This window comes from Delphinus delphis, chromosome 6, assembly GCF_949987515.2.
Source record: "Delphinus delphis chromosome 6, mDelDel1.2, whole genome shotgun sequence".
NCBI lineage: Eukaryota > Metazoa > Chordata > Mammalia > Artiodactyla > Delphinidae > Delphinus > Delphinus delphis.
In genome coordinates, this window is record NC_082688.1 from 68,128,230 (window position 1) to 68,140,608 (window position 12,379).

Below are 12,379 nucleotides of genomic sequence, written 5' to 3' on the forward strand. Positions count from 1 at the left end.
CCTTGATATCTTTATCAAATGCCACACTGTATTGGAGTGCCTTCTCTGCTTGAATGTTTTAGTAGGCATCTCAGACTTAACTTGTCCGATACAGAATGTTGGGTGTATTTACTCAAACTTACTCTTTCCTCAGACTTTACCATCTCAATATATGGCACCCCCATCCACCCACTTGGTTAGGCCACAAACTGGAAGTCATTCTTAGTTTCTCTTTTCCCTCATACCTCCAATCCATCAGTAGCATTTTTACCTTTAAACTGTATCTCAAATCTTGCCATTTCTTGTCACTCCCACTCCTTTGCCTTAATATAAGCCATTATTATCTCTCTTTTGGACTGCTACAGTTACCTTCTAACTGCACTCCCTGCTTCTGCTCTTTTCTCCCTCTACTCTGTGTACAGCAACTACTGTGATTTTTTTTTTTAAAGACACAGCACTGTCATCTGGAGGCTGCTAGTTGCTTCCCAGCGTGTTTAGAATAAAATCTAGAGACCTTACCTAGCCTAAAAGGTCCTGTATGATTTCTGCCTTCACTGACCTCATCTTTCAATAGTCCCCTAAGCTCCAGAACCATGGCTTTCTTGTTGTTCCTCAAAGATCAAGGTATTTACTTGCCCTTAGGCTTTTTAAAAAATTTTCTTCCTGCTTGGAATGTTTTCTGTTGTCATATGATTTAGTCTTTCCTTTCACTTCAACCCCTGCTCAGATTTTTCCTTCTTACTTCTTCAAAGAGATCTTCCTTGACTGCCGTGTAAAAATAAGCACTTCCATTATCACTTTCTTTCCCTATATCTTGCTTTATTTTTATTCATAGCATGTATGCTTTGTGAAATTATTTATTTATAAGTCTATAGTTATTTACTGATTATTTCCCAACTATAATGTAAGCTCCATAAGGACATGACATTTGGTATTTTCATTGCTTTAATTCCTCGCATTTAGAACAAGGTCTGAGACTCAGTCATAGGTTATTAATGTACCAGTAATGATTGTTTGGCAAACATAAGAGCTCCTTCCCATTAGCCACAAAACTGTAAAATACTTATGAATAATCCTAACAAACAATGTAGAAGATTTGGGTGAGGAAAATCATGAGACTTTACTTAAAGGCTTAAAAAAAAATGACCTAAATAAAATGGAGAACCATACCGTATGCACTTGACTGGAGAACTTAATATTGTAAAGTTGGCTGTTCTCCTTAAATAATCTGGGTTTTAGAGTTGTTCCTAACAGAGATCTCAACTTTTTTCCTCCTGAAACTTGATAAGCTTGGATGAGTAAGCCTGGAAAGTTTTTTTTTTTTTTCCCACTCTTCCAATGAGTAATTATTATTAGTTAAGCCATGATTCAGGATCCCAGGGTGGGGATCACCATGTACCCAGGTCCCCCTTCACCACCCTGAGCAGAAGGATGGAGGACAGAAGAGGAGAGGTGGAGCCAGTTCAGATCTTCCCTGGAAACATGCTTTCTGCCCAGCGGTCATCCCAGGTTGACACCCAGGCTATAGGGCAGAGAGACTTGTACACACACCAGTATCATTCACACATGGGGACATCACCTCCTTTAGCAGACATTGCCTTCTCACAGTGGTGGAAGCCTAGGTAGTTCCGCCAGCAGTCCTGGTCTGGCTTTGGTTGGGGAAGTGGCTGTCAAAAGGAGCAGGCTGATAGTTCTTGATTTTGGAGTTGATGTCTTCTGCCACAGAGCTGACTCCTAAAGACACCCCTGAAGCCGCTGGAAGCTCAATGTGACCCTCATCAAAGATGCCAGACAAGCCTGGAAAGTTTTTAAAAGGGTGAAGAGGGAGTTTATCTACCACATCAAAAAACATACAGAACTGTTATAATTAGCTGTGGGTGGTACTAGCTTGGAAATTGGCTAATGAAACAAAATAGAGGTTAGATTTTTTTTTTAGGATTATATAGGATTTTAGTATATATGATTTTAGTATTTAGTATGTAGATAAAGGTGAGAAAAGAATTCATCAGTAAGTTAACCGTTCCATTATAAGTAGATGACATGATTATACATGCTATAGAGCATTTGTAAAGCAGTGATACCCATTAGGTTTATTTGAGGTGTGTAGGGCTCTTGCAGTTAAGGATCTAGTTAACGTATGCCTTTAGGTCATCTTCTGTTTCATAAAATATTTCCCTCGCTTCTTCATGGATTCATTTTTTGATCTGATAATGTGTTTACCTCTCTTCCTTTTAATTTGTTATTACTTCCACTGTGTATTTAGTAGTCAAATAAACTTAACAGAATTTTAAAAATAAACTGTCATTAAACGGACTCTGAATGAGAGACTGAAGTGCACTAAGTATGTATGTTTTGCTGCTTGGTGATATCTATGGCAGTTCTTAATGGCTGGTTCTTGGCTGTATATGAATTGGTGAGGTTGCCAGATAGCTGAGTTTCAGAAACTTGTGAGGTGTTATTTTACTCTGTTACTTTGTGCTCAAAGTGAATAAAGTTTAGGTTTGATTTAACTTTTAAAGAAAACAAAGGAAAAAACTCCCTGGGGGGGAATTGATCAGGTCTTTGTATTTCTCTCTCTCTCTCTGTGTACATATACATATATGTATATACAAATATATGTACATATATATACAAAATAATTTAGCACATTTTATATTCTAGTTTTCCAACATTGTAGAGAGTGTAGCTAAAATTGGGAATATTCAGATTAACAATGATGCTTTTCTGTATACTTCTTGAGTTGAAAGCAGTGTTATTTCACTCTTATTTTCATACTTTTTCCACTTTCCTCCATTTCCCCCTATACTTTTGTTGAAACCTCAAAGGATAGGAACTGCTTTAATAAAAACTTCTTACTTTGAGCAAGATTTGGACTATCGTAATGTGCTCCATTATACCCTTCACTGAGATTTATAGGACCATGAAGTACCATTTACCACATTGCACTTTCTCTTTATGCATATTATTATTATTTTAAAAATCTATTTGATTTTATTTATTTTTGGCTGTGTTGGGTCTTCGTTGCTGTGTGCGGGCTTCTCATTGCGGTGGCTTCTCTTGTTGCGGAGCACAGGCTCTAGGTGTGCGGGCTTCAGTAGTTGTGGCACGTGGGCTCAGTAGTTGTGGCTCACAGGCTCTAGAGCGCAGGCTCAGTAGTTGTGTCACACGGGCTTTGTTGCTCCGCAGCATGTGGGATCTTCCCGGACCAGGGCTCGAACCCATGTCCCCTGCATTGGCAGGTGGATTCTTAACCACCGTGCCACCAGGGAAGTCCCTAACCAGGTCAATATTTTTTAAATGAAATTTAGAAATTGTTCTTTTCTCGATATTTAATCTTTAGAGTGAATATAGCCTGCTTATGTGTTTTGTTTGAACTTACTAGTGTTCTAGGATTTTGAATTAGTTGCTGATACTTTAAAACTTGGAGATTTACATTAAAAATCTAGATTATTCCAATGCTCGAGTCTGTACAGTCAGGGTAAAGTTGGAAAGGAACTAACTGGGCTCTCTAAGGCCCTGGCAGTCACACTTGGCACGAGAGGTAGATGACACATGTTTAGGTCACAAGAGTTCTACCCTGGAATGTTGGGGAAAAAATCCGGATTATTTTGGCTTCCCTTGAAAAGACAAAAAGGAAATTCTGGTTTTGCCCAGTCTGTTTGGCAACAGTTGGATGGATCTGACCAGTAGTTGCTGCCTGTGGTCTCTAGTTCCCACAACTCTTATATCCTGTATGACCCCTTTAAAGCATCTGTGTTTTCAGCCTTTCTTTACAGCCCTCCTTCTTTACAAAACTTTCAGTTGCAGGTGCAACAGTAGAGAATTACACTGCTTTGTGTTCTTAAAAAGAAACTGATTTTATCTGAAATGACTTGCTTTTTCAATTTTGTAGCTCCATGATCCAGCCAGCATAACTGATGTTGATAATGCTTTCTAAATGGAATCACTAAGGTGCTATTTTAAATTGCTTTAATGTAGCAAATAACTTTGATAATACTCTAGTTTCTTTGTGGTTTAAACAGTGTTCATTTTTCATTCTGTATGGCTTGGAACACCAAGGAACACATAGTTTTGAACCTTTAAAAAACTCTTTGTGTTACAATGAGAAGAATTTTGTAAACTACATTTAGCCTTGTAAATTGAAGTTAATAGTATTTTGTTGATATTAACAGTATTTATTAAAATGTATGCCATTCTAAACAGTAAGGTGAAATGAAATTGATTCTGAAAGGTTATCTTGGCTATAGTTGGAAAATGAAGTCTAATGATATTTAACTATATATCTAAGTTTTTAATAAATATTTTAATATTTTTTAAAAGGTTTTGTTAATACAGACTCATTTTTACCAGAGATAAAGAAGGTCGTTTTGTAATGATAAAAAGGTCAGTTCATCGAAAGGATGTAGTAATTCTAAATAGTTATGCCCTTAATAACAGAGCTTCAAAGTACGTGAAGCAAAAACTGATAGAACTGAAAAGAGAAATCAACAGATCTATAATTATAGTCAGAACTATAGTTTGAATACCACTCTGTTAATAATTGATTGAACAAGCGGACAAAATCTGCAAGGATATATAGATTTGAACAACACTAATAACCTTCTAGACCTCTGTCCAACAACAAAACACACATTCTGCTAAAATGCACATTGTATAATTATCAAATAGACTATATTCTTAGCCATAAAACTAATCTCAATAAACGTAAAAGACTTCAAGTCATACACAGTATGTCGTCTGAGCACAGTGTAATTAAGTTAGAAGTCAGTAACCGAAAGATTCTTGGAAAATTTCCAAGTACAAAATTTGGAAACTGAAAAACATACTTTAAATAGCCCATTGGGGGCTTCCCTGGTGGCGCAGTGGTTGAGAGTCCGCCTGCCGATGCAGGGGACGCGGGTTCGTGACCCGGTCCGGGAAGATCCCACATGCCGCGAAGCGGCTGGGCCCGTGAGCCATGGCCACTGAGCTTGCGCGTCCGGAGCCTGTGCTCTGCAACGGGAGAGGCCACAACAATGAGAGGCCCACGTACCGCAACAACAACAACAAAAAATAGCCATTGGTCAAAGAAAATAAGAAAGAGAAATTTAAAAATATTTTGAACTGAATAAGAAGAAAACATACCTGAATCTGTGGGATGCCACTAAAACGTTGGGGGGGGGGGCATTTTAGCTCTAAATACCTACATTAGGAAAGAAGAAAGATCTCAAATCAGTGGCCTCCTCTTCCACCGTAGGAAAGTAGAAGAAGAGCAAATTAAAGTCTACATAGGGACTTCCCTGGTGGTCCAGTGTTTAAGACTCCGGGCTCCCAATGCAGGGAGCCTGGGTTGCATCCCTGGTCAGGGAATTAGATCCCACATGCCGCAACTAAGAGCCCACATGCCGCAACGAAGATCCCGCATGTGGCAACAAAGATCCTGTGTGCACACAACTAAGACCCAGCACAGGCAAATAAATAAGTAAATCTTAAAAAAAAAAGTCTACATAAACAGAGGAAAGGAAGTAATAAAGTTCCAAGTAGAAATCAATGAAATACAAAAGTAATAGAAAAAAACCAGTGAAACTGAAAGCTGGTTCTTAGAGAAGATCAATAAAATTGACAGTTTTCTAGCCAGACTGATCAGGATAAAAAGAGAGAAGACACAGACTTACTGATATCAAGAATGAGAGATGTGACATCACTACATAATCTACAGATACTAAAAGGATAATAAGGGAATATTATGAAGAATTTTATACAGTAAATTACACAACTTAGATGAAATGGACAAATTCCTTGCCATAGACTCAACGTGTATGCCCTCTCCCAATTCTTACGTTAAAACGTTATCCCCAGTGTGATGGTATTTGGAGGTAGGACTTTGGGAGGTGCTTTGGTCATGTGGGTGAAACCCTCATGAATGGTATTAGTGTCTTTCTAAAAGAGACTAGGAAGACCCCTTGTTCCTTTCCACCCTGTGAAGTTACAGTGAAAAGAGAGCCCTCTATGAACTAGGAAGCCAGCCATCACTAGACGCTGAATCTGCCAGTGCCTTGATCTTGGACTTCCCAGCCTCAAGAAGTAAATTTTTTGTTGTTTATAAGTCACCCAACCTATGGTATAGCAGCCTGAATGGACTAAGACCTTCACAAACTATGAAAGTTTACTCAAGAAGAAATACGTAATCTGAATTGCCCTATGTGTTAAAGGAAATGAATTTATAGTTTAAAACCTACCCTCAGGGCTTCCCTGGTGGCGCAGTGGTTGGGAGTCCGCCTGCCGATGCAGGGGATGCGGGTTCGTGCCCCGGTCTGGGGGGATCCCACATGCCGCGGGGCGGCTGGGCCCGTGGGCCATGGCCGCTGAGCCTGCACATCCGGAGCCTGTGCTCCGCAATGGAAGAGGCCACAGCAGTGAGAGGCCCGCGTACCGCAAAAACAACAACAACAACAACAAAAAAAAACCTACCCTCAAAGAAAACTCTAGACCCAGATAATTTCACAGGTGAATTCTATCAAACATTTAAGGAAGACATAATAACAATTCTATACAAACTCTTCATGAAAATTGAAAGGGGGAAAGTCTTCCCGACTCATTCTGTGAGACTGACATTACCTTGATGTGAAAACCAGATAAATGACATTACAAGAGGGAAAAAAAAACAAAACAAAACTATAGACCAGTATCCCTCATTAACATATATAAAATTTCAAACAAAATTTTAGTGAACAGAATCCAAGGATGTATGAAAAGGATAATGTATGCATGGAAAATAAGCACATGAAAAGGTGGTCAACATTACTAGTTATTAGAAAGATACAAATTAAAACTATAGCTAAGTATCACTGTAGACATAGTAGAATCTAGTTTAAATTAAAACGACTGACCTTATAGAGTGTTGGAGAGGATGTGGAACAGCGGCACTCTCATATACTGATGATAGGAATGTAAAACGGTATACTCACTCCAGAAAACTATTTGGCACTTTTTTAGAATTGCATATGCCTACCAGGTGATCTAGCCATTCCATCTTAGAATTTACCTAAGGTAAATGAAAGCATACGTGCACACGGCTTGTACATGGGTATTCATGATAGCTTTATAATAGCCCCAAACTGAAAATAACCTGTATGTTTATTAACATGGGTGAATGGATAAACATTTTGTAGTATATTCAACAGTGGAATATTACTCAGCAATAAAAATGAATGAACTTGATATAAACAGTAACATAGATGAATCTCAGAATAATTACAATGAGTGAAAGGAGCCAGACAAAAAAGAATATACTGTATGATGTCGTTTATATCAATTCTAGAAACTAATCTACAGTGACAGAAAGCAGGTCACTCCTTGCCTGGGGAGGGAGAGATGATGAAGGGGTACAAGAATATTTTGGATGTTGATGGATGTGTTCACCATCTTGATTGTGATATGGTTTCACAGGTGTATGCATTTGTGAAAACTTACCAAACTGTACTCTTTAAAATATGTGCATTTTTTGTATGTAAATTATACCTCAGTAAAGTTATTTAAAAAGCACGTAAAATCCATAGAAATATTTAAAATTCCAGGGACTTTCCTGGTGGTCCAGTGGGTAAGACACTGTTTTCCCAATGCAGGGGGCCCGGGTTCGACATCTGGTCGGGGAACTAGATCCTGGGTGCATGTCGCAACTAAGCGCCCGCATGCCGCAACTAAGACCCAGTGCAGCCTAAATTACTAAATAAATGAATAAATATTTAAAGAAAATAAAATTTCAAAAGCTTAATTTTATTTTTAGAGGTATTGAGTTTAAAGATAATAGAAATCTTGACTCAGTGTTCATATTCTCTAGGTTTCTACCATGTATTACCTAAGTCTCTTAATATGTATTTTTTTTAAAAAGAAACTGCTTTTTATTAATTAATCTATTTATTTATTTATTTATGACTGTGTTGGGTCTTCATTTCTGTGCAAGGGCTTTCTCTAGTTGCGGCAAGGCGGGCCACTCTTCATCGCGATGCACGGGCCTTTCACTGTCGCGGCCTCTCCTGTTGCGGGGCACGGGCTCCAGACGCGCAGGCTCAGTAGTTGTGGCTTACGGGCCCAGCTGCTCCGCGGCATGTGGGATCTTCCCAGGCCAGGGCTCGAACCCTTGTCCCCTGCATTGGCTGGTAGATTCTCAACCACTGCGCCACCAGGGAGGCCCTGTTAATATGTATTTTGTATAACTTTGTCTTCTTTGGTTATGGTTTTTTATGCTCTGTCTGGTATCTATATATGAAATAGTTAATGACCCCTAAACTTACTTAGTTTACACAGTGTTTACATAAAGTTTTTTAACTATAGGGACAGACTCCTGATTGGATTAAGAGACTGGTTTAATTATGCTTATTACTAGTACCTTTATCTTTTCTGTTAGACTTTGAATAATTCATGATGAACTCATTTCGTTTGTTTAAATGTGAAGTTCGCTCTAGGAATTCTGTAACTCAAAAGAGAATGACATTTAAAAAATAGTATGAATTTTGTTCATTATGTGCATTTTGCTGAAAGGAAAGCACCGTAGCCCACTTCTGATAGTTTGATTATCCTTAACAGGGCCTTAGGCACATAATAGGATCATAGTTGCATTACAAATGAATCGATGCTGTAAACTTGTACTTCATACTAGGTAAAAGCTGACAAGATGATATCAAAACAAGCTTCTTGGGTTTCCCTGGTGGCGCAGTGGTTAAGAATCCGCCTGCCAATGCAGGGGACACGGGTTCAAGCCTTGGTCTGGAAGGATCCCACATGCTGCGGAGCAACTAAGCCTGTGTGCCACAACTACTGAGCCTGTGCTGTAGAGCCTGTGAGCCACAAGTGCTGAACCCACGTGCCACAACTACTGAAGCCCACCTCAATGAGAAGCCTGCGCACTGCAACGAAGAGTAGCCCCGGCTCGCCACAACTAGAGAAAGCCCATGCGCAGCAATGAAGACCCAACGTGGCCAGAAATAAATAAATTTATTATTATTTTTTAAGAACAAGTATTTTTTTTAAAAAAACAGTCTTCTTCTACAGAATAACAATTTGATTATAAATCCAACTGGGAAATGTGCCTGTTAATCACTTGTTAACTCAGGAGTATTTTAACTTAGTGAGTTAGGATAAAGCATTTCATTTAATTGATGTCTTTTTTTTTTCTTCCTCTCTTCTAGGATATATAGAAGCAGCCATGATAGAAGACAAAGGGCCAAGAGTGACTGACTACTTTGTTGTGGCAGGTCTCATTGATACATCTACTCTTTTGGATCAAGAAATAAATCGTTTAGATACTAAGTCTACTGGACCTAAAGCTCCAATTACAGATATTGCAGTTATTAACAAATCAGCTGGGGAAACAGTACCTGAGGGTTACACCTGTGTTGAAGCCACTCCGTCAGCTCTGCAGGCAAACTTGAACTACGGAAGTCTGAAAAGCCCAGAACTGTTCCTCTGTTATAAAAGAGGGAGAGATAAACCACCCCTTACTGACATTGGGTACGGTGACTTATTTTCTTTTGCTATAGTGAAGAGAATAAAATTTATTTAAGGTTCATGGCAATAGAAATTCAAAATCCTTGATAGTTCTATTATTATTTGTTACTTCAAAATCAAGTATAGTAAGATATATGTATCTCTGTCCATCCTTACTGAATTTCTCTGTATAGGATTGAGTCATTAGATGATTTCCTTTCAAAAGTATATTGAAATGAAGGCGTTAGAGCCTGAAATGTGATTTCATTTCTGTTTGTACATATCAGATAAGCTTATTAATTAAACATAAAAGAGCAAAAAGCTATAATAAAAGACAGTATATTTTTAAGGAGCTAGTTGGGTTACGCGATGAGCTTTTGTGAAGCTCTGAACTCATTTAACAAAGGAACATTCCTGTTTTAAAAAATACAATTGGGACTTCCCTGGCAGTCCAGTGGTTAAGACTCCCTGCTTCCACTGCAGGGGGCACGGGTTTGATCCCTGGTTGGGGAGCTAAGATCCTGCATGCCGTGAGGCATGGCCACACACACACACAAAAGATGAAAAATACAATTGCACTGTGTGGTTTTTAATGCCAGGAGCAAAGCATTTACGGTTTAGAAGGAGTATAGTTGTTATAAGGTATTTAGTGTCTAGTCCACAGCCAATGAAGATCATTCTTCTGTGTAAAAGCTTTTTCTCCAAAAATGTCTATGTTGACTCTTCTTTATATAAGATGTGCTTTTAGAATACCTGTAATACTTTAGCATATATACATGTCATGTATTAAGCTCTTCTGCTCATTATAATTACCATCAGTTAGTACAAACATATGTATTTGAGAGCATCTTGGGAAATATTCAGGATCAATTTGTTCATTTATGCAAAACACGCAGTTGGAATTTTGATGGGTATTGCATTTAATCTGCATATCAATTTGGGGGGAGTATTGCCATCTTTACCATATTAAGTCTTCCCAACTATATGAGTTTTCTTTACATTTATTCAGGTCTTATTTCTTTTAGCACTGTTTTATGGGTTTTAGTGTACAAGTCTTTCACCTTAATTAATTTTTAAAAATATTTATTTAATTTATTTGGTTGCGCTGGCTCTTAGTTGTGGCAGGTGGCCTCCTTAGTTGTGGCTCGCCCAGCTCCTTAGTTGTGGCATGCAGACTCTTAGTTGCAGCATGCATGTGGAATCTAGTTCCCTGACCAGGGATCAAACCCAGGCCCCCTGCATTGGGAGCACAGAGTCTTAACCACGGCACCACCAGAGAAGTCCCTCCTTAATTAATTTTATTAAATATTTCATTCTTTTGGATTCTGTTATAAACGGGATTATTTTCTTAATTTCTTGTTCGGATTGTTCTTTTTCGGATGTGTGGCAACACAGGTGGGTTTTATCAACTTCATGTGTTAATCTTATACCCTGCAATTTTGCTGAATTTGTTAGCTCTAATAGCTTTCTTGTGGATTTTGGGGGGACTTTTTATTGTATAGGATCATGTCATTTGCAAATAGAGATAGTTTTATTCCTTCCTTTGCACTTTGATTTATCCCCCGCAAACACGCCCGCCTTGTCTTATTGCTCTGGCTAGAACTTAACAGTATAGTGTTGAATAGCAGTGGTGAAAGCAGGCATCCTTTTCTCATTCCTGATCATAGGTGGAAGGCTTTCAGTCTTTCACCATTGAGTATGATGTTAGCCATGGGTTTTTCATAAATGCTATTTATCATGTTAAGGAAGGTCCCTTCTATTGCTGGTTTTATGAGGGCTTTTACCATAAAAATGTGTTGGGTTTTGTCAATTGCCTCTTCTTTTTTAATTGATAACGATCATGTGGATTTTCCCTTCATTTTATTAATGTGATGTATTACATCGTTTGCGTTTCTTAACATTGAGTCCTTCTTTTAATGTAACCATAATACCACACCTAAAAAATGATTAATTCTTGAATATCATCATATATCCAAATTACCCTGATTGCCCAACGAAATGTTTTTTTTTAAAGAGTTGGTTGCTGGTGGTTCTGTTCATAGTTGTTCTGATATTAAGAACGGTAGTGAGCTGCTACATTTGACCACCACTTGTTTTGCTCATCATTTCCTTTACTGTTCCAACAGAGCTCTGGTGAAATTGTCCCAAGGTCCTCATTATGTTCAAATTTCCAAAGCCAAAGGATGTTTTGCCCTTATCTTACTTTACTTTAACTCCTTTAGTATAGTACATATCACCCTATTTAGCGTCTACAATTTTCCTTCAAGTCAGTACAGTTGCAGTGGGGGTCATACAACTTTATAAGATTAGTGGACATAAGAGACAGTTTAGAAAGGATGGAGCATGATTGGGAATTGGAGTTATAGAGGCTTCTTTTTGAAAGCGTGACTTTAAGGGAAAGAGAAGATAGTTATGGGCCTTGCTATTTTGTCATGGTCCAGTATTGTCCATAGGGCCTGTGAGTGTGTTAGAGAGTCAGAATCTCAGGCACTGCCCTAGATCTACTGAATCTGTATTTTAACGAAATCCCCAGCAGCAATGGTTTAGGATACCTGGAAGGTGAGGGGAAACAGAGTCCAGGGCTATTTTTTAACATTTCTCCCAGGAGAGAACCTTGAACATCTTTATATTGAAGGGAAGAAACCAATGGAGAAGGAAGGGTTGAAAATATAGGACTGAGAGGTTTTACTGTCAGTTCTTTTATTTTCTCTGTGGTTTTCTTAAGAAGATAGGTAATATCCATAATAGGATGGGTATAGGATAAAAGTTTGATAATATTCATGTCAGTTGAAGGGAAACCAGCCCCAGGGACTTACTTGTGTTCCAGCCCTCACTGTTCTCTCTGTTAGCCATCCTTTAAAGGTTATCTGTTCACATCCTCATCCCCAGACCTCCCACCATATAGTTGTAATTAAAAGGGTATAAGTCTCTGAAA

The 12,379-nt window shown here is 38.5% G+C and overlaps 1 protein-coding gene across 2 annotated transcripts in view; it reads left to right on the plus strand.

Annotated features, from left to right (window-relative positions):
• DENND4C (DENN domain containing 4C) overlaps positions 1 to 12,379 on the plus strand; it is a 125,368-nt gene that overhangs the window by 23,399 nt on the left and 89,590 nt on the right. For both annotated transcript variants that reach the window (XM_060014786.2, XM_060014787.2), the window contains exon 2: positions 9,147 to 9,468. In XM_060014786.2, coding sequence (XP_059870769.1) covers positions 9,164 to 9,468 — 305 coding nt within the window. In that variant the 5' untranslated portion in view covers positions 9,147 to 9,163. The remainder of the gene's footprint in view (positions 1 to 9,146; positions 9,469 to 12,379) is intronic.